Source organism: Pseudomyrmex gracilis, unplaced genomic scaffold (assembly GCF_002006095.1).
Source record: "Pseudomyrmex gracilis isolate BER0280 unplaced genomic scaffold, ASM200609v1 scaffold_82, whole genome shotgun sequence".
Classification (NCBI taxonomy): domain Eukaryota; kingdom Metazoa; phylum Arthropoda; class Insecta; order Hymenoptera; family Formicidae; genus Pseudomyrmex; species Pseudomyrmex gracilis.
The window spans coordinates 392,456-414,082 of NW_018020666.1; the positions used below are offsets into that span (position 1 = coordinate 392,456).

Genomic DNA, 21,627 nt, shown 5'->3' on the forward strand with positions numbered 1-21,627 from the left:
GCATATACTTTGTCCGTGATCGGCGCTACGATAGTATATTGCCAACTGCATCAGGTTTGCATACTTTGCTGCGTGGGTGCGCGTACGTACATACGCGATTACGAAAGTCGACGAAAGTACTATGTGTAGCAACGGTGTGCTCTGATATTTTTTTTTTCGCGTAAAACATAAATATACATAGCTTCCCGGAATCACCGAGATTTCGAAGGCTTGCTTTTGCGAGGCTTGTTCGTGCGAGAATCGTGCGAGAGTCGCGTTGTTCGCTCAAAGGACGGTGAATGTCGACTCGCGCACAACGTATCTTCCTTCGCACCAACTACGAGAGACTTAAATGAGTTTGCAAGACAGTCTGTTTTCGGAGGATGTCGAAGATGACATAAGCGTCTTCGTCAAGAACAAAACACGCAAAAGGTACGATCGGGAGGAAACGGATCCCGTGTATGAACGCGACGCCGACGTCGGCACCGGCGTCGAATCGCTCAACGCGACCGAATCACACGTTGCAGGTTAGCTTCTTCGGCGGCGATGGTGATGTTGATATCGGCCGCTGAAGGAAGAACTCACTTTCGATATTTTTAGTTTCTTTTTTTTTTTTTTCTAGCGACAAAGTACTTTTATTTTAGCTGTGCGCCGTGTGACAAAATTGAGCTCGTGTATTATTTGGGAAAATTGAGCGATATTTTCTTTTCTTTTCTTTCTCCTCTTTCTCATCTCTCTTTTCTCTCTCCTCTTTCTCATCTCTCTTTTCTCTTTCGATATAGAATTTATATAAATAGAGCAGAGACACGCCGCATCTTTGTTACAGCGGGCAAAACTACTAAATAAAGATACGGAACAGTGTTCTGTTTATCTTTTCTTCTTATTGTGCACATTCTCTCTTGTTTATTTACACGTTTAAATGCACCTAAATAAACGCAATTTCATCATATCGTCTTGTTTTGATAAATTTTAATGATAATTTTTTGACAATTTTTTTGTTAAACAGCCTCGGCGCATCGGGCAAATCGTTCAAAGATAAACGACAAACGATATTTTATCGAGTCCGCGATTTTCTGCTTACTTGCTGTCCGTCCTGATTAAATGGGATTGTCAAGTGGAATTGTCAAATGGGATTAGCAAGCACGTGATCATCGCTTCGATCGTCGTTTTCGAGTAACACAACTTGTCGACTCCGGACACGTACGTGCTCGCACGTGGGTGGGCGCGCATCGTACAACTTATTCAATCGCACGCACGTGGATTACATGAAACTGCGTAACCACGTGTCTATACGTGACAAGGGAGCACACTTTGTTTCTTTTCTCGAGAAATTTTCAAGTACACGCGCCGCGAGATTAGAGATGCACGCGATCGCAACTGGTTTCGCGCTCTCGCTCGATCACACGCTGTTTGAACGAACAAGTTGTACGTAAAACGAATAAAACTTGCACTTTCCCTTGTATCCTCGCGATCGCAAACAACGCAACAATCGCAATCGTACGATGCACCACGTCGATTATCGTCTCTTTCAAAAAACAAAAAAAAAACTGCGAGAGAAAGTTGTTTTTATCAACGATAACAAGTTTATACGCGCTGATGCGTTCTCGCTACGTGAATTCCCGCGGACGAACGAACGAAGGAGAAAGTGAAACGGGTTACGTAAAACGTTAGCTGGCGTATTTGTGTCCTCGTTTCTCTCTCTCTGATCCCCTCCTCACTGTTCTCATCTCTCTTCGGATCAACGTCGTAAGACCGTTACGTTTCACTTAAAAAAAAAAAAAGAAAAAAGAAAAAAAAGAAAAGAAAAGGCTTCGGCAAGGCGATCGGTCGATGCGACCGATGCTCTCAAACAACGGTTCAGTCCGTCCTCAGTCTCACTTTCAATGAGAAACGCGTTCCCTGTTTTCGCTTTTGCAGAGCTCTTGTCTTCCCGCCGGTCAACAATTATCGTCGGTACATAATACACCAGCTGGTGCAAGACCGTTTCCCGGATCTGCTGCAGACCTTCTCGATCGGTCAGGGCTCGGCCAGGCGTACCGTGGTATGCTTCAAGAGCGACGTAAGAAGGTACACAGAAGTGTTGGCAGATTTTTTCCTCCCAGTTGTTCCGGCAAGCGTCAGAAGAATTCGCTTACTTCCTCGCGCGTCCCTCGTAAAACATATTTACAGCCGTCAATATTCAAACAACGTTCGTAATATAGCACATTTTTTATTATATAAATTTGCAAGTAAAAACAAAAGCAATATAGATTGATACACTTGACTGGTTCAATCAAGGTCATCATTCTATTCCGTCGTAGTAGTAATTCGACTAGCGATCGCAATCTCTCGATCGAGATTGACGATGCGCGAACGACGATTTCTTTATCGTTTGTTTTGTTTTTGTATTAAAGAGATTGGGAACCGAAATCGAATGCTCCTGACTGGAAAACAAGTCTCGCATTTAAACAAAGAGACACGAATCGCGGGATGGGTGTAGAAGGACGACGGTCGCCCTCAAGTTCCCCAGAATACAAACCAACGCAACGACAAGGTAAATTATAAATGTGAAGTGACCGAACAATGGATGGACAAAACGCGATGGATACGTTTCAAAACTTCTGACTTCTTCTCTTTTCTCTCAAAGCCAAATCAACACCGTCAGTTGAGATCTATAGACCACCGGCGGCTAGGAGAGCTGCCAACAATTGTTCGCAAACAAGTGGCACACAAATACAAACACAACAGTCGACCACAGACTCTCCTTCGGTCAAGTAAGGCCTAGTAAATTATTTAATTGTCGTTTAACACACGTTTAGTGATCGATGTTCTCTGTTTAAGTTTTAAATACGTTGCGGTATTTTATACCGCCGGTTCCATAATTGATCTTCAGAATGTATGTTGAGTTACTTATATGCGTATTATTTAGAAATGTTCGACAAAGACGTCCCGATCGAGCGGTTTACGTGCCCAGGCACCGAAGAAGTTTGGAAATTGAGGAAAAGAAGCCGCAAAATTCAAAAGCTCCTCTCGCAACTCCCATAAGCGCATTGAACGAGGATTCGAATACAAATAACAATTCTAAGCTGCAAGATGTTTGTTGTGCGCAACGGAATATCGGCGACTCGAGTTCGAGCAGTCAACTTTCCGACGGTCTTAACGTGGAAATTGAAGATAGTCGAGAGAATTTAAAGAATATAGCTTCGTCAGATTCTGAGATAACTTTTGACGCTCAGAGTAACGCCAAGCCGATAGAAAAGGAAAATGCGCCAACTTCTGTGAAAGAGAAAGAAACGAGTAGTGATCATAACGAAAATAGTGCTGATATCAGTCTCGAACCATTCGTCGAAAGTAAAGAGCAATTGAAATCGACGCAAGAGACTGCGAAGGAAAACCAATCAGCGGAAAATTTAAATTGCAGTGATATAACAGATTGTGAGAGCAAAGCAGATGAACAAGATCAGACGTCGAACGTTTTGGTAATCTCTGATGTCACTAAAAACCAATCGAATCAGTTCGATCAAGTCTCACCGGTTCACGCGATACCGCCTGAGAAGAAAGCGAAAAAGATAGAAAGGCAAAAGAGCAAACCGGTGCCACCACCTTCTCCGCCTATAAAAATAAATAGAGACGAATGCGATTGGGACAGTCTGTTCGATGATAACGGCGACTGCCTAGATCCAACACTGATAGACGAAGTATGTTATAATAACACATTAGTGTTTAGACGTTTAATAATAAGGTTATACACAAGATGATAATCGATTATCTGTTTATGTTTAGCTTACGTCAGCAGTAGGCGAAGTAGTGATAGAACAACCAAAGAATGATTATAAGGCGTATAGCAAACAAGTCGAGGTGTCTAGCGACGAGTTTGCGCACGTAGTAGAAATTTATAATTTCCCTTCCGAGTTTAAAACTAGCGATTTAGCAGCTGTATTTAGTTCTTTCAAAAATGGCGGTTTCGAACTGAAGTGGGTGGACGATACTCACTGTTTAGGAGTTTTTAGCAGTCCTCTTGTTGGTACGCACATGTTTAATACTTTACAGTAATTTTAACTAGTGACGTATAAATTTATGTCTCATCATCGAAAAACTAGAGATTAAGAATTTCAATAAGGAAGTTATAATCGATAAACTATCCTTCGTCTGTGTTTCTTTTAAGCTGCCGAAGTGTTAGCGTCGAATCATCCGTTTGTAAAAACGAGACCGCTTAGTCAGGCCACCGCTTTGAGCAAAACGAAAGCGAGAAGAAGCGCGGAATTCCTCCAACCCTATCGAAATCGTCCCGAAACGTGCTCCGCCCTGGCCAAGAGATTGGTCACAGGTGCACTGGGTGTGAGGCTTGCTACAGCTAGTCAGGAACGCGAGCGCGAAAAGAACATACTGCGCGAGGCAAAAGGTACTTTGAAATTCGATTCTGTGTGTCTCTCTCGTTTGTGCGATAAAAAATTTAAAGAGCTGCAGTTTTTTTTCCTGAAAACGAATGTTAAACAGACAGATTTCTGTGTTGCAGAAAAAAAGCGGTTAGCCAACAAACAACGAGAGGATGCCTGGGAAGGCATAATACCGACAAAGTAATATTACGTGCCCTTAAAAACACTGGTATTTATAGCACTTGTTTGTACCTCATGTTATACATGCGCTCGCATTAACCTCGTGGATCTACGTGACGTAGTTTCACCACGACACTTGCATGACGTTTACATGTATATATATACATATATGCTTGCGTTGATGTACGAAAGTTGAAATTTTATCATGAGAGAGAAATCGGCGCTTCCGTGGCGCGCCTTACATATATTTGTGTGTGCCTTACTCATCTATCTTTCATATTGATAACTAAGCAAATATTTCGAACAAGACATATGTGTATACGTTTTTCCACTTGCTTTTGTCCGCGCAACTTTGTTACAGAAATATATATATATATATATATTTGTGTGTGTATATATATATATGTATATGTATATATATACGATATTATTTTTGTGTCACAGTAGATGAGTTCGGCGTGCAAATATTGCGAATGGTAAAATATCTGACGTAAATCGGATAATTATTTTTTGAAAACTGTCGAGACAATATGTAAAGTTATTTTACATATGTGCTAACGAAATTTGTATAGAAAAATGTAAAATATAGAATACGCGCATCTTTTTGAGAGATGCAAAAATGTGCAATTTGTTTTTGTTTTTTTTTAATGAATAGAGCGACGTCTCTTTCGTTGAAAAATTTATGTAAAACTTACATACACGTAAAGCGTATGGCTCTTCACACTTGCATTGTCACACAAAAATGTACATAAATATCGATATTTTATAATACCTTGAATACGCGAAACAATTGTCACTGTTATAAGTTTATACACAAGCAACAGTTGATAGCGCGTAGTACAGTTTGATCGTAAGACAATAAGTTGCCGTTCTTTCATACACATCGACATTTCATGTTACAGCGATACATCAAAATATATAAATATATATATCTTTACAAAATTTTATAAAATTCCCCGATGTGAAACAATTGATAGTTGTGTGTGGCATTGAAATAACACTCTATCTCTCATTCTCTGAAGAAAAACCATTTTATAATTCTGACTTTGTCACTGATACATACATATGTCTGTTATATATACAAATGTTACAAACCAACGCACAATCACATTGTCTATTCATATTGCAGAGTTGCCGAGTGAACGTGAACAGATTGTATTTTTATATATATAGACTTGTTACCGAAATTCGAAAAATAAAGAAATGTGTATTACCCTAGTCAATATTACGTATGAAAGAGATATATGTTACCCGTGCACGTGATTGATTTATGACCCAAAGTTGAGACCCTAGCAGAATCTTTTGTGAGAAATAAAAATTATTTTCTACACCATAATCACCTGTCTTTGCTTATAAATTGTCTGTATAAGTATCTTTTTCAGTTATTTTTTCAACGAATTGCCAGTGAGTTTGTGATGAAGTATAAAAAAAGAAATCTTAAAATATGACAAAGGAAAAAGAATTGAGATAAGATCAATTTACATGCAGGCGTACAGAGAAATTAAACAAATGAAAATTAACCATAAGTTTGGTTAACACGTAAAATGTGTTATATTATATTTTTTATTATATATTATTATATTTTAGTACTTATGGCAGTATTGCGTTTCACAAAATACAGCTACATAGTAGCAAATCCAATTATTTTTTTAGTTTGTTTCTCGACGTGGTTTTTTTTTGCTCGACTAGGCGCAATATGTACTACGTAGTATGCAATCTAATTTGTATATCAAAAGAGAAGAGAACGTGCATTTAATGGAATGAAAACCGAAGTCGTTACCACTTGCTACCCTTCTTCTTCTTCTTCTGTTGAACCTTTCGTTGTTGCTGGCGTGGTCCGGAAGTTTCCACCGCGGGACTATGACGAGGATTCGGAGAAGGTTTCGTGCTCATTTTAGTGATATCACTGCAATGCGAGATACAGTATTTTTGTTTAAACAATTAATTCTCATATCGTGCGTATTTGTTGTCATGAGTTATTTAAATATACGTACTAAAGATCACTAGCTCCCGCAGCAGCTCCTTGTGTTCCCTTTAGAGTGGCGTCTCTGTTTCTTCTGTCCCGTTTCTTACGGAATCCGCTACGTTCGTGTCTCGGCAACCATCGCTCCGGATCCGGCGGTACGTTCGGATCGTAATTCTTCGGGAGTTTGCCTTTGCGTTTACGTTTCTTCTGCTTCTTTTTACTCACTTCCGACGCTAATTTACTGAGAAACAACACGCATGTTTATTAAAATATTCAATGCGACACCAAAGAAATATGTTTACGAAGTAAATATGTTTACCCGGGAGAAGGTTCAATTTTTTTCTTTGCTGTTTTAGCTCCGATAACCCAACTGCTGTTCTCCAGTGCGTCAACGTCAATATTTTCAGCGAGATCGTGAAGCGGCGGTAATCTTTTTGCTAACGCTTTCGCTTTCTCGGGGCAAAACTCTACGTAAGCGACTACCAGCTGAGCCAAGGTCTTGACATCGGACGGCGAGGAATCCACCAATTCTTGCAGAATGTCAGTAGCAATTTCGAGTTCTCCACCGCGCAGATAAAAGTTCGCGGCTTGTCGCCATAATTCTCCAAGATTCTCGGTAGTTCCCTGAAAATAAAGTGTGCGCATAGTTTAATTTACGAGCAAGAGACACAATCATCTCCTATATAAGGAATGTATATATACTTTATTTTTCTTGTAGTAGGCAACTGCATTCTTCAGAGCGGTCGATGCCTTTTCTCGATCGTCATCGGCCATATGCAGCGTTACGAGTGCGCTCACTATTCCAGGCAGCGATCTGTCCTTTTCGTTCAAATTCTCGAGAATATCGATCGCGTCTTTCCTTTCGTCATGGCTCAAGAGTATTTGCACGCTAGCAAGTTTCATAGGCAACTCGTAATCGCCAACCGCGTGTTCGGTCAATAGTTTCGCAGCTTCTTTCGGTTTACCTTCCTTACTAAGCTGTACAGCTTTTATAAACATTGCATCTGCCTCAAGCGAAGGATAATCTTTCGCGAGATTATTGCACAGTTGGTGACATTGTTCCCCCTGAAAATTTGTAACGTGTGTGGATGTAAATGTTTATAAATTGCGAAAATACTTTTTGAGCCAAGTCACACCTGTTGCGAAATAATAAAACTTACCTGATCGGTGTAAAGTGCTAATAAACACTGATTGTACGCGATATTTTTTCTTTGTCTGGAAGTTAATTTGTGTTCTAGACTTTCGTGGGTAGCGGTTTTCATTCTCCTTTTGCTGTCGAAAACATTTTGGTCTTTGTTCAGACATACTAGATTATTGTTCGCCACGGCAATTAACGCGATGTCGTCAGGCTTCGCCTTCAGAACATTGGTGTACAACGCCTGCGCTTCTTTATCCCGACCTTGCAATTGCAAACAATAACCAAGCTGCACTCGGATTATACCCAATTCGTTTTCTATCTCCTCCTCGGACGCTCCGTCTTCCTCCAAACCCTCCTTACACATTTTTTCAGCGGTTCTCAGTTTCTTTTCCGCTTCTGCTAGGATAGTTTTGTGAGTATGAATTCCCTGCGCGAGCAAACGGCACGCCACGTTGTAGATCAATTCGTACGTGTGTTCACGTAACGAAGGAACTTCCAGATTCTAGAATTTTTTTTTTTTTATATAAAATATCGATGTTGATTTGTTACATATTTTAATAAAATATTTTTAATTTTTAATAACATTTATAAAAACACTGCAAGTTTTTTTAAATACGCTGTGATGCTTACACAACCCTCAATTGCTAAATTAGCAAGAACAGCTGAAAGATTCGTTTCTCGTTCCTCTTCATATTCATCATTATAATTTTTAAATATGTCTCTGTATATGTCATAACATTGTTCATATTCCCCAGAACGATACAGTATCTGAGCTTTCAATTCCTTATCTTTCAGAGATGGATTTTGCACACTGTCTGTCACTTTCGACGCCTCGGAGGATTTGTTCAAACGATAGAGACAGTATGTTTTTTCATGTTCCAAATTTCTAAGTAAAAAACAAAATAAATCTGTTACATATAAAAATTGTGCTGCATAATTTGTATAAAAAATATCATTATTAAACATCGTTTTTATCGTACACTGCCAATTTGGGAGATTTTTCAATAGTTTGTAGCGCCTCATTAAACTTGGACAAATGGATGAGGCAAATGATCTTGCATTGAAACGCCACACCTTCATCCTGAGAGATGGATAAAACTAAAAACAAGAAAAATGTAAGTCACACTTTAGTTTCAAATAGCGGCTTTTTGTTGAAAGAACATATACCTACATCTACGGAATCTGAACTACTTTTACTATGGGGAACCAGATGTTCCAAAAATACTTGAGGGGTAAAACAGCACTACAGTAGTGAGCAAGACACCAATTATTGTCACTACCGGTTTTGTTTTATTTCGAAAAATAATATAAGTTCAGCTCGACTTACTTCTATTTGCAACTTTTAAAGCCCTCTCGTAGTCCGCGATTTGCCCCAATTTGCTTAATTCTGCGTACAATGCAGGAAGGTTACTTTCCTTCGAAGCCATATTTTTCTCAACTCACACAAGCTGGCACGTGAACGTGTCAACGTGGAATCACGGTCGGGTACGTATGCTCGAAGACAAATTATTAGCAAATATAAAAAATTCAAGAGTGTTGGATAATACTATTTAGTCAATGTAATATACAGCGTTTCCTTTTGTTATCTATATATTATTCCTTTTCACGAGCTAAACTATCTCGCTTGGCTCGGTCACGCGCGGTTCCGATATATTTACTATCGGTATTGCAAATCTCTATCGGTACGTGTGACTTGAAGTAGATTTGAAATATTAACAGTAGATCGCGCGGAGAACGCAGCATTAGTATATCAAGAGAGGAACTCTGCTGCTTTCTGTCTTCACTCTGATAAAAAAGACCTTACTTCAAAAAGAGCAGAACTGGTGATCGTGAGACTGGGGAAGTAATAATAAATATATAAATTGTAATTAATATAGAACAATTTGATCTTTAATGTTACAGGTCAGTTTTTTTATAAATATTTATAATTAACAATATGCTCGACATTTGTACACAAATCGAACACTCGCTCATTTTTGTAGCAAACATGAAACATAGAACATATAAAAATATACAATGTGAAAGAAGTAAAAAGTAATGTCTTATTTTTAAATATTTTATTTTATTGTTCAATATACATTACATATTCGTGCACACATATCTATATATTGCGAAAAGTAATATAAAAGTTGTATGTTTTATTGGTGTCAGGATGAAAAATCAACGCATTTGTTTTAAGTAAGAAGAAAATCTAATTTATTTTTTTTTTTTTTCATTGACATAAACATTATTTAAACGTGTAAAAGTAAGATATCTTAGTGTTAACTAAATTAGATACTAAAAAAACGTATATGCAGATTTTAATTGAGTTTTTTGTTTGCCATGTTCGGGATGATAAGCTTACGATAAAACGTTAAATTTCTTATTCTGCAAGAAACACTTCATGATGTTTCCTCCTTTTTCACAACCGGTTCCAGCTGAAAAAGTAATATATTTATAGTAACATAGTGAGCTTAGTTCTGCTTTTCTACACAAATCGACGTCAAATTGATAAATTACCATCAGAAAAAGCAAAAATAGATTTGTCTCATTGAGCTAATATTTTACTTACAAACGTCTCGGCACTTAGCGATTACATCCTCGATTTCTTCCTGTGGCACGTTTTTCGGTGCATGTGCGCGTAAAAAGTCCACGTTTAGAGTATCATCCTCATTCAACTAGAAAATACCAAAAAAAGAAAAATTTAATTATGTTGTTTGTTAATTATTATACATTGAGAGACGAAATTTTTACACTTACAACGTGGATTTTCTTTAAGAGGCATTGAGAGAAGCAGGCGAGTTTTTCGCTCTCAACTGGTTCTCCACGAATTACACTTTGTATAGCAGCTGAAAAGAGTCAAAATTGTTGTATAATGTATATGTAATTATGTATATTACATAATTTATTATATTTATTTATATATTTCTTATCTATTTATTTATATTCGATTGCTTGAAATAATGTGGGCGTTCTCTAATATTAAATCTTCAAGAAGAAATGTAACAGTGTGGCAAATAAGAGCCAAACGTTGGATATATACGTGGAATATATTGAAGTAAGATTAGTTATATAAAGTTGTTCAAGTTCTTTTTAACGTTTAAAGCGTGCAATGTTCTTTGCCTTACCTGCATCTGCGCCAGTTTCAGCAATACAAATTTCTTTGGCCCGTGCTAATTTTGCTTTTTGCTCATCTGTAATTTGAGCAGAACCCTGAAATCACATAATACATTTGTGCGTCAATATTTTTGTAGTTTTAACATCTACAATGTGATAATTATTAATAACATTTTAACAATAATTTAAAAAAACATCTGTTTCTAAGAAGAAGTAATTAATCAAGTTTAAATATTTTGAACAATAAGTTTACTAACAAATGTTAGAAATAAAAGAAAAGAATATGATGATACTTAACGCATCACAGGATTTTTAAACTACAAAACTTCAGCATAAATAAATAAATAAAACTTTGGTATAATTGAAGTACGACAAAAAACTCTGATCATTTTAAAACTAAAACAATTGCATTATATAGAAACAAATCTCACTGTTTAAAAGAATTAAATATTATTTTTGAAAAATAAAATGTATCAGAAAGAAGAAAAAGGAAATAGAAAAAAAAAAATGATATACCAATGCGGCAACGAGGAAAACAGTAAATGCAATGACGATTGCCTTCATCTTCGGTTTCTGCTTTCGACAGGATCCAACTTCGTGATCAAAGTGTTACTAAGCCTACGATCTACTAAGCCTGAGTTTTTATAGCTTGAATCTGAAGACACCTTTACCTTGACAACACGAGTGGGAGAATATTTAAGTGTTACACGATCTTTGGAACGAGACATGTATACGCATAAGAATACAAGGAAAAAATTAATGAGCGCTTCATGTTCTTCACGTGTTTAAAAAATCGTTGATTTTCGAATAGCAAAAAAACAATATGAAACAAACGCTTACGGCATTTTTTTTTTGGCACAAAATTGAATGCGTGTGAGCTATTAATCTTCTTAAAAAAAAAGTTCATCGACCGCTAGTCAGGGTCGCGAGAGATCATGCTTTTTCTTCGACGTTCTGTATCAGTTGTATGCGTTATATCGTTACATTTAACCATTTTTTTCTTTTTTAAATATTCGGACATTATTTCTTATAAGTTTGATGTGTGATGAGGTGTCCTCTGGTTCGTGAACAATAAAATTTAAATTCGAAGAGAGTAGAGTAACGGGCTTGTCGAGCCGATTGCAGGTTTTGCATTAAAATCAATAGTATTAATAGTATTAATAGTATTAATAGTATTAATGATCCATACGTTTTGACTTTATTGTTTTAAGTCATCTTCAATAGTTTGTAAGTCGTACAACATTTCTTGATACAACGATATTTTTAGAAATAGATGTAAATCGAGTGTGTATGCTATTGCTTATCGTCACGACAGTTGTGTAAATCGGGTGTATATGCTATTGCTTTATCGTCACGACTGTCGTGACGACTGTCGTGACGATAAAGCAATAGCATACACACCCAATTTACACCGACTTCTATAATATCGTCATATCAAGAAATGTTGTTGCGAATTACAAATTTGGTGAAGATGACTTAAAACAATAAAGTCGAAACGTATGGATCATTGATACTGTTGATTTTAGTGCAAAACACTCTGCAACCCTGTTCAACAAGCCCGCGTTACTCTATTTTGAATTTAAATAGTATATCTTATAGTAACGTAGAACAGCAGTTGCGGGACAAAAGAGCAAAAGAAATTAAAAAAAAAAAAAAAAAAAAAAGAACGCAAGAGGAAGGTCAAATATACATGTATATTAGGGAAATCCATAAACAGACGAATCATTAACGACTGCTGATTGTGATTGTTTAGTTACACAATGATGCGGCGGTATAACAATAAAAAAAAGCAATATAAATTTCATTTAATGACAGCGATCAAGACGCAATGTCGGACGTTATTATATACATATACTTGTACAATAATTATATCTTATTGTTTCAATGCATGACGTGCCTACAAAACTTACTGACTCGTAAGTATGTTTCAATTGGAAACTTACTTATATGTTGCGTATTTCGAAAATTATTGAGCAAGCAGGTGTTCTTTCTAAAAAACAATTTTGAACTTTGATATTTGGTACTTTGTACTGAACTAAACAGAAAATCACAATTTACAATTATAACCAATGATCTAAAGACGAGAACGTTTTCTGAAAAAAGAAAAGAAATAAATATCCGGGTATTCTCAACATTATGTTATGTGTCGCGCCGATATTGTTCCCTTCCTAGACATGATATATAATCACATTTCCTTAAATCTCATATTAGCATATCATATGTTACATCATCACGACGATTTATAGATGATTATCTTTTATATAATGAGATTATTTACGTAGCAGTTGAGGTAGGTGTGTTTTTTCAATTTTTTTTTTTAAGTCGGCGCTACAGTCTCTACACTTTATTTCTTCGTGTTGTGTTTAAATGTAATTGCTTTTTGCTATATTTAGAACTCAAATCTGGGTGAAGGTAAACGTGCATTAATACGTAGACATATTTCCCTTTGAATTGAGCAGTAAAAGTAAAGTATCACATTATTTTCTAAAGATATTTAAAATTTTGTCGCACAAAAATTACGCGTAAAGTTTTGTATACTGCAATGTATAACACTATAGCATGTATGTATGTTTTTTTATATCTCTTGTATACTTCCTCTAGCCAATATATATATATANATATATATATATATATATGTATATACATATGATTTATAATGTTCACATTATTTATAACAACAGATGTTAAAAACATGTGTTTTGGAGAAATGTTATCTTACATTATGGCTGTTTTTTTATAGTCGAATCTCATGTTTAAGATCTCGGACTCTGTGAGTATATTCTACCAGAAGTGTTATGTGGATTAAACCTGTTTGTATGTAAGATCTGATAAGAAAATGATTCAAAACAGGTTTTCTACTGTGGGAAAATCTTTATTCGGCTTAAATTGAAGAGAGCGTTATTGACTTTATCAGTTTTAGTTTTTTCTCACTTCCATAACAGAGCGATTCAGATATCTTATTTAAAATATATCATAGTATTATGTCTAAGATAAATCTCTCCGAGAGAGAGAGAGAGAGAGAGAGAGAGAGAGGGAGAGAGAGAGAGAGAGACGAATGAATACGTGTATAATTACTTCCGTAATGGAATATTTTTTTGTTCGTAATAACGTGAGAATTGTTTTATGCTAATCGCGTAATTTTCAGTTCAACGTGCAAGAAACTTGAAGTTTTGATTCGCACAGAAGTATTAAAAACTTAGATTACTTTTAGAAAATATTTAAAGTATGTATTTTGAAATATCTCTCGTGTTTTTTTCCTATCTCAGAATAAAATTGATATCTTCTTTTGATAAAATATTATGTTAAGATATAGTAATTAAATTGCGCAGTTAAAATGCGCGTTTCGAGGAATGTTTACTTTTGAAGTTTTTTATTTAAAACTAAAAACGAAGTACGTGATTTTATTTTGCTGTTTACCGGTTTATTATACATACGTGACTTTTTACGCCTGCTACTTAACATCTATCTTTTCAAATGTTCTATCTCCTGTACGTTCATTATCTAGTCTCTTTTATTTTTCGTAAAAAAAAATCGTTTCGTGCATAGTATTTTAATTTTTCTGAATCCAAACTTTTTCTTTCTTATTTCTACTATCGAGAAGAAAACAATAAGAAAAAAAAATAAAGATATCTAATGATATATATATATATATATATATATATATTATACAAGTTTTAATCAAGCTCCATACTAAATATTCTTATCGCGATGATCTAAAACTTTTCTGTTATATAATTTAAAACAAAAAAACTGTAATTTGTTTATAAGTAATACTATCTAAACTTTCGTTGTATGTTTTTTCTTGTATATTCTGCTTTTTTTTTACTTCTCTTTTCTTTTCGACGATTTGTTTCTTTTTTGTGTAACAATAGCTAATTATCGCGCGTTTGCACCAAATAAATATAAAACATGATTATCTCTATAAAGAATATCGACTCTGAAGAATAGAATTTTATTTGAGCGGTTTCTTCTCTGTTTCTTTATAGAAAAACTTTTGAACTATTTTTGTGATGTAAAAACTTGTAGATTATACATATTTAAAGTTTAGACACTTCTATACATAATTCCTAAGAAAACCCGTGTTTCTGTTTAAAGTTGTGTTTCTTCTGTCATAGAATCTGTAAACCGATTTATACTTGAATTTAGCGCGGAATATCCTGCTTAAGTCACGTGCGAAAGTTAGTACTTCAAAACAGAACTTGGCGGCGTCGAAGTTTCTTCCTGGACATTTTCAGACAAAAAGGAGTGTCTATCTAATAGGATTTGTGTTTCCTCGCCATGTACGTGAAACACGCACACACGTAATACATACAATACAGTAGCATACTATTTTACATTATAGAAGCTTTGCTGTGAGGCTTGGCGGCATATACGCGTCGGTCTGAAATTTCTCAATCATTGCAAGTCAATTGAAGCGAAAGGATTTTTGCAGAAACAATAATTACATTTTTCACAAGTCTGAATCGTTCGTGAGGTGAATTTCTTGTATGCGGGGATGATGTTAATAAAAGGTGAGTGAATTTATGTGTTCTTTTAACGCTACGCGCGTCCACAAATGACGCAAACACGTTGGGTTGAGAGCACGCGATGGTTCGTTTTTAAATAGGTAATTTTTTTCCGCATTCACACAATTACACAAAACTATAATCACGATTTTTTACATCAAAATTATAATCAATCTTCACGAGATTATAAGAACGAAAATACATGAGAGAATATATGCAAGATATATGTATTATTTATGCAGAAAATTGTGTTGGGAAAAAATAAGTTATATTTAGTTAAATGTATAGTTCGATGCAATTATTCGCATCGAAATTCGATTTTTTGTGCACGGTTTAACTTTATTCCAAATTTGCAGATTGTTTTCCATGTAGAATCAATCTACAATGCCAGGTTGTTCAGCTATAGGATGCAACAACCGCAGTGAAAGAGGCTATGTTATGAAATGTTTTCCTCGTGAACCAAAATTAAGGCAACTCTGGAAAGAGCGTGTAAATAGAGCTGATTGGGAACCATCCAACAATTCCTTTCTCTGTCACATGCACTTTGAACCTAACCAATGGATAATAACGGAAAATGGTAAAATTAGATTAAAAAAAGATGCTGTTCCGTCTATTTTTAAGATAACCAAATATAAGAGATCCCACAAAAAAGCTATAAAAATTGATGATGACTGCGAGTATAATTTTATAAAAGAACATTCAGAAAGTGAAGTTGGACAGTTGTCTCCAAAATCTGGTAATTTTGAAGATAAAGACTCAGATTCACAAGATATTGATCCATTACACTTGTTTTTGTATCCTCGAGAAGATCAATCATCAAAAATGACAGAAGATTTGCAAGAGTCTAACAGACAGTCTGTGGACACACCAAGCAATCTTCAAGATGTTATTGTAATTTCAGATGATGAAATTAAGATAGAAACAAATAACAGCATAGAAAAATGTCAGACTGAGAAACAAGCTGATAATAAGAAATCAGCTGATAACCAGGATGAAGTTGTTAAATCAGAAAGCGATCTGAAAAGTGAGCAAATCACAAGTAATGATAGTTATGACGAAATAGAAGAGAAACTAAAGCAAATTTGTGATGGAGATCGTGACGAGAATGTTTCTAACAATAAGGAACAAAATACGATTTCTAATGACCAGAAAAAAGATTTAGTGACAAAAGTATCGTTTTATGAAAATGTAGATAGTAAATATTCGTCGAACACTGGAATCAAAGATACACTTGCTAACGATACGGAGAATGTAGCGACAATTTTTGGTAGTGAAAGCGGAGAGGAATGTGGACGTGTTTCTAATGGTACATCTCATAGTAACAACACAATCAATGAAATTGATACATCAGATAATATTAATAATAAAGATGAGAAACTTGAAGATCTTGAGAAATCGCCACATGATGATAATTCGCATGTCAAGGCACACGAAAAGATTGCTACGAAACGTAAAATGAGCGTAGAAATTGTAACACCTGCAAAAAAATTGAATCAGTCCGTTTCCTCCCAAGATGCAAATTCTACGAGCAATAACAACATTTCAGATAACATTGCCAAAGCAAATAACGAGATGGAAGTGGAACTGAATACCTCGTTATACATGGAATCGAAGAAGGAGAATTCTATGATGCTGCAGTTGTCGTCTACGCCAAAGTTCACGATAAAGGTAACTGGTGACCGTGACAGTGTAAGTGATATAATGCAAGATGTATTTAAAGATAAGAACAATATTACCATCCAGGAACACACAGATGCACATCAAGGAAACAGTAACGCACTCGTTACATCTGTTATAATGATGGACGACGAACTGACAGAAGCGAATGTGAGAGCTGAACACAACTACGAAGGTTTGCGCATCGCATCAACGGGCAATGATCAGATGCCGTCTTTAAAAGATGACAGATATCCGAGATCGACGTCTCCGCACTTTGACGAGGAGACGAACGATATAGACATGAGTAGCGAGTGTTTAACGCCGGACATCAACCGTATACTCGAACAGCCGATGGTCGATCATACTATCAAATACGAATATCGAAGATTACAACAAAAAGTGAAGATACAAGAGGATGTTATCAAAGAGCTGACCACTCAGCTTATCAAGTACAAGGACACAGAAAAGGATCTGCGAAATAAGAAGTACTTGCTGGACGTGAAGTTGAAGAAGCTGAGGAATATGATATCTGCGTATGACGGAGGCACGGACAGCGCGTCATCCGTAACGAGCGACAAGAAAACTGTGAGTTTGCAGAAAAAGGTTTTTGAGGATTTATCGTTCACGGCAACTTACGTTGAAGAGGCAAATAAACGATTACGAGAACGCCTAAATGTAGAAACTGAAAAGAAAAAACAGCTGGAGAGTCAAGTCAAACAGAAAGACACCAAAATGAAAGAACTCAATTGGAAATTAGAGAAAGCTTCGAAGTATCTCGAACGAGCTGAGAAAAACACACACAAGTACAAAAGGAAGATGCTGAATATGCAGAGTTTCTTGAAAAGGAAAAAGTTGGCGGATCAAGAGATAAGCAAATTAGGTATAGTGATGCTGGACAATAGAAAGGGGCACCGTTCCAAAGAAAGTTTGGAAATATTGATGGAATTTAAAAAGATTTGCGGTGAAAAGGGATACGAACTGTTACGGATCCATGGGTTTCCATTTCCAGAGTTATCGGCTTTGAAAATCTCTTCAAAAGATTCTTTAAAGTCCAACGAAAGCGGTAAGAAGATTCCTCAAGAAATATCGTTGGATATCAAGAATGACAATGTGCGACATGTAACAAACAACAAACTACAATCCGACGTAAATGTTGATTTAATTCAAAAGACGGATCACAAAGAAGTCAAGTTCAGTCCAGAAATAATAATGGGCACGGTTCAGGATATTTTTGAAGAAAATAACGATATAGATGATTTCAGTACAGATGAAATAAAAGAAGAATTTATTTTACAATTGGACTCAAATGTAATTGCTGATTAGTGGTGTACATATCTCTAAGAATATAATATCTTATCTTTTTTCGAAGTATCCATTGAAATATGACGAAATATATACTGCACTCAATTTATTATCACATTTTTAATATACAGCTTTGTCATTTGCAAAACTGAATCACAATACCTGTTTCTATTGTTTCTATTTCCCTTTCCTTTCCTTCACACCTACACACAAAAACAAGAGAGCTTGTTGCACTCCTGTTATTACAGGATGTTTTCTATTTTGAACTTAGTATATCTTAGTATGTAGAAACTTTTGTGATTCTAACATTACAAAGAAGTTTATTTACGATATTTCTACCATAAAAAAAAAAAGAAATAGAACCTTAAATATAAACAAATAGAAACAATTTTTAAAAAGTAGTGCGTCAGTGGACGCACAGCTGCCTAAAGCCGAATCCACAATCCAAAAATTGCAAGTTTGCAATTGCAAAATTTCTAGAAATGCCAATTCTATTGGACTATTCTGGATAATATTCAAATCTCTACTTACTTGTTGAGCGGAGTGTTTATCGACCAATCAGAATCAAAGAGAAGTCTTTGCTCCTTTTTTTTCTCCCGATTGATCAATCAAATACTTCTCTGTTTCGGCCGTCGTTTGAGTTCTTTTGAACACAGCTCAAGACGGAGCTATAAATGTAATAATTATCCAAATATAATACATATCGAAAATTCACAAAAAATTATGTAAATTTGCGCAAAAGTATAAACTGGTATACTTTTGCACATTTTCGTTATTAATCACGTATAATTTTTATATTTAGATACTTCACAGTGCATATGCGCTCCCGCATGTGGCAACACAATATAGTCAATCAACGCATTTTGTTTTTTCAAAATTAAATAACAAAGGTAAAAATTATAATGAACAGTATCATAAACTTTATATTATTAATCTTTATTTCACCGTTTTATACGTATTGCTTTACAGTAAAATCATTTAGAAAATGTCGTTAATAAACTTAACTAGCATCATATAAATCATAATGTTATATACAAAAACTTTAACTCACTACAAAGTGTTTGACAGAAATTTTTTAATATTGATATCAAAATACTATATTGTATGCAAAACTAAACTGACACATCTCAATTGTATGAACATATATTACACAATAATATGTATAACAATTGCATAAATTAAATTACATAAATTAAATTCATTAAAACTTTCAGATGTGAAAAAAACAAAACAATATATTAACAAACATAAACAAAATATTCAATTACAAATTAAAAAACAAAGAACTGATATATATTATAAAAATAAAAACTTGTCTAACAAACTAATTTCTGGATTATCGTTACATTGTAATACTTCGTTTATTTCAATCAAAAGTTGTTCATCTGACAGATTATATTTGGTTTCTACGTCATACGCATTTGTGTTACACTGAAGATATGTTTCATCTGTATTTGAACTTTGATGATGTGCGATATAAGTATTTAATGGTTTTTCACTTTCTACATTTTCGGTCAAATAATTCACATCAATGTTTGTAATAGAATCATTGGTCTGCAATACCGCTTGATCACTTCCGTTTGAGTTTTGATATTCTAAATTATAAATGTCTTTTTCTGATTGAAATGATTCCAATTTATATTGTTCACACTTGTCAGATACACAAACTTTTGGATGGAAATGATTCTTATCCTTTTGTAAATCATCTGTTCTTTTAAAAGATTTATTATTGTCGTTACATACATATGTTTTCAATGTTGCATGAAAGATTCTGTTGTGTCTATTTAAGTGGTCTTTGCATTTAAAATACTTGTCACATGTATCACATGCATTTGGTCTCAATGTTGAATGAATTTTTTTGTGTCTAATTAAATTACTTTTAAATTTAAAAGACTTATCACAATTGTCACATGTGTATGATGTCAATGTTGAATGACCTTTTTTGTGTGTAAGTAAATTATATTTATATTTAAAAGATTTGTCACATTTGTCACATGCATATAGTTTTAATGTTGAATGAGAGTATTTTTTGTGTATATTTAATAGGTCTTTGCGTTTAAAAGACTTGTCACAATTGTCACATGTGTATGATGTCAATGTTGAATGATTTTTTTGGTGTCTAATCAAATTCGGTTTAACTTTAAAAGATTTGTCACATTTGTCACATGCATATAGTTTTAATGTTGAATGAAAGTATTTTTTGTGTATATTTAAGTAGTCTTTGCGTTTAAAAGATTTGTCACATTTGTCACATGCATATAGTTTTAATGTTGAATGAAAGTGTTTTTTGTGCATATTTAATAGGTCTTTGCGTTTAAAAGACTTGTCGCAATTGTCACATGTGTATGATGTCAATGTTGAATGATTTTTTTTGTGTCTAATCAAATTCTGTTTAACTTTAAAAGATTTGTCACATTTGTCACATGTAAATGGTCTCAATGTTGAGCAAACATTTTTCTGATTGAGTGAGGTAGATTCAACAGACTTATCATAGTTGTTATCTACATATGATACTTCACAAGATTTGTCATATATCTTAAACAAATATGTTATATAATATATTATATGTTACATTATTATTTATACCATATAATAAAAGCAATATTTTTATTATAAATATTTATATATTTTTCTGAAATAGACTACTTACATTGCTTTGATAACATGTGCTCTTATGAATAGTAGCATTCAGTATTTCCTGATCAGATATAAGTTTATCAGTTGTTTTACAATCTTTACATATATATGTTTTCGATATTTCTAGTGTTTCAATTGCTTTTCCACACATGTGACATGAACATCCTATAGACATTGAACTGCACTCTTCACTATTAATTAAAGCAGCTATATGTGTTGCCATTTTTTTTTTTAGTATAATTGTTCCAGAAAAAGTTTATGTTTCCTTGTTTTTCATTCAAAGATATGGACGATGTATATATTCTTATAAAAACATAAAAATAATTGTATAAAACATAGTAAATATTTTTTATATATTTGTATAAATTTTGTCTATTAAATGTGCTTACTCAGATATTGCAAAATAATATAGAAACATAGATCAAATAATATGAATTGTATAACATAAATTGTATGAATTGTAGGTCAATATTCTTGTTGTTTGTTTCCTCTTATATACAAAATAACTGAAAGTAACAGTGAGATAATTTATAAGCCAAAACTACTGAATATCTCAAATACTTGGTTTGTTTCGGTTTTGTAACGGTTCTGTTTATCAAATAGTTAAAAGTTTCGATCGGTACGTATCGGCATTAAAACTAATATGTAAACATGATATGTATGTAGCAAATATATATGTTTATTTATGTTGCGTGAAATGTGACCTTTTTTCCGTTGTTACGTTTGTTACAACAGTTTATATGCCGTATATAAAGTACACCAGAGATATTGACATACATACATGTGAGATAAAAAATATAAATAATTATA

At 34.4% G+C, this 21,627-nt stretch overlaps 5 protein-coding genes across 7 annotated transcripts; 2 read left to right on the plus strand and 3 right to left on the minus strand.

Moving 5' to 3' along the window:
* The first annotated feature begins 60 nt into the window (after positions 1-60).
* On the plus strand, positions 61-5,732 carry LOC109855170 (coiled-coil domain-containing protein R3HCC1L). Of its 2 annotated transcripts, XM_020429067.1 has the most exons (8): positions 61-411; positions 1,897-2,046; positions 2,373-2,512; positions 2,606-2,732; positions 2,888-3,656; positions 3,742-3,982; positions 4,124-4,360; positions 4,475-5,732. In XM_020429067.1, the coding sequence occupies exons 1-8, from the start codon at positions 332-334 to the stop codon at positions 4,537-4,539; spliced, it is 1,809 nt and encodes a 602-aa protein (XP_020284656.1). In that variant the 5' UTR covers positions 61-331; the 3' UTR covers positions 4,540-5,732. The 2 variants fall into 2 exon arrangements, with proteins under 2 accessions (XP_020284656.1, XP_020284657.1); XM_020429068.1 differs by lacking the exon at positions 61-411 and having other exon boundaries at positions 1,956-2,167.
* A 101-nt stretch (positions 5,733-5,833) lies between these two features.
* Positions 5,834-9,260, minus strand: LOC109855169 (signal recognition particle subunit SRP72). Its single transcript, XM_020429066.1, has 8 exons — positions 8,946-9,260; positions 8,599-8,716; positions 8,249-8,504; positions 7,641-8,120; positions 7,183-7,545; positions 6,800-7,104; positions 6,509-6,721; positions 5,834-6,420 (listed from the first exon to the last, which is right to left on the minus strand). Exons 1-8 carry the CDS (start codon positions 9,043-9,045, stop codon positions 6,291-6,293), a joined length of 1,965 nt encoding a protein of 654 aa, XP_020284655.1. The 5' UTR covers positions 9,046-9,260; the 3' UTR covers positions 5,834-6,290.
* A 537-nt stretch (positions 9,261-9,797) lies between these two features.
* Positions 9,798-11,338, minus strand: LOC109855152 (general odorant-binding protein 56d-like). Its single transcript, XM_020429039.1, has 5 exons — positions 11,231-11,338; positions 10,726-10,810; positions 10,358-10,446; positions 10,170-10,275; positions 9,798-10,035 (listed from the first exon to the last, which is right to left on the minus strand). Exons 1-5 carry the CDS (start codon positions 11,276-11,278, stop codon positions 9,959-9,961), a joined length of 405 nt encoding a protein of 134 aa, XP_020284628.1. The 5' UTR covers positions 11,279-11,338; the 3' UTR covers positions 9,798-9,958.
* Positions 11,339-15,042: 3,704 nt separating this feature from the next.
* Positions 15,043-18,290, plus strand: LOC109855150 (putative leucine-rich repeat-containing protein DDB_G0290503). 2 transcript variants are annotated; one of them, XM_020429037.1, is made up of 3 exons: positions 15,043-15,225; positions 15,576-16,887; positions 16,963-18,290. In XM_020429037.1, exons 2-3 carry the CDS (start codon positions 15,604-15,606, stop codon positions 18,199-18,201), a joined length of 2,523 nt encoding a protein of 840 aa, XP_020284626.1. In that variant the 5' UTR covers positions 15,043-15,225; positions 15,576-15,603; the 3' UTR covers positions 18,202-18,290. The 2 variants fall into 2 exon arrangements, with proteins under 2 accessions (XP_020284626.1, XP_020284625.1); XM_020429036.1 differs by having other exon boundaries at positions 15,576-18,290.
* A 1,186-nt stretch (positions 18,291-19,476) lies between these two features.
* On the minus strand, positions 19,477-21,094 carry LOC109855157 (zinc finger protein 90-like). The gene is made up of 2 exons (XM_020429046.1): positions 20,831-21,094; positions 19,477-20,715 (listed from the first exon to the last, which is right to left on the minus strand). Exons 1-2 carry the CDS (start codon positions 21,038-21,040, stop codon positions 19,477-19,479), a joined length of 1,449 nt encoding a protein of 482 aa, XP_020284635.1. The 5' UTR covers positions 21,041-21,094.
* Positions 21,095-21,627: the final 533 nt, after the last annotated feature.

Excerpts from the sequence above, each read along its gene's own strand:
- LOC109855150 (XM_020429036.1), top strand. The coding sequence starts at position 15,604 with ATGCCAGGTTGTTCAGCTATAGGATGCAACAACCGCAGTGAAAGAGGC.
- LOC109855169 (XM_020429066.1), bottom strand. The coding sequence starts at position 9,045 with ATGGCTTCGAAGGAAAGTAACCTTCCTGCATTGTACGCAGAATTAAGC. Across the intron at positions 8,121-8,248 it reads ATTTAGCAATTGAGGGTTGT|AATCTGGAAGTTCCTTCGTT; the intron begins GTAAGCATCACA and ends AAAAAATTCTAG. Across the intron at positions 7,105-7,182 it reads CCTACTACAAGAAAAATAAA|GGAACTACCGAGAATCTTGG; the intron begins GTATATATACAT and ends CTTTATTTTCAG.
- LOC109855152 (XM_020429039.1), bottom strand. The coding sequence starts at position 11,278 with ATGAAGGCAATCGTCATTGCATTTACTGTTTTCCTCGTTGCCGCATTG. Across the intron at positions 10,811-11,230 it reads TTTTCCTCGTTGCCGCATTG|GGTTCTGCTCAAATTACAGA; the intron begins GTATATCATTTT and ends ATGTGATTTCAG. Across the intron at positions 10,447-10,725 it reads TGAAACTGGCGCAGATGCAG|CTGCTATACAAAGTGTAATT; the intron begins GTAAGGCAAAGA and ends GACTCTTTTCAG.
- LOC109855157 (XM_020429046.1), bottom strand. The coding sequence starts at position 21,040 with ATGGCAACACATATAGCTGCTTTAATTAATAGTGAAGAGTGCAGTTCA. Across the intron at positions 20,716-20,830 it reads GCACATGTTATCAAAGCAAT|ATATATGACAAATCTTGTGA; the intron begins GTAAGTAGTCTA and ends TATTTGTTTAAG.
- LOC109855170 (XM_020429067.1), top strand. The coding sequence starts at position 332 with ATGAGTTTGCAAGACAGTCTGTTTTCGGAGGATGTCGAAGATGACATA. Across the intron at positions 2,513-2,605 it reads CAAACCAACGCAACGACAAG|CCAAATCAACACCGTCAGTT; the intron begins GTAAATTATAAA and ends TTTCTCTCAAAG. Across the intron at positions 3,983-4,123 it reads TTTTAGCAGTCCTCTTGTTG|CTGCCGAAGTGTTAGCGTCG; the intron begins GTACGCACATGT and ends GTTTCTTTTAAG.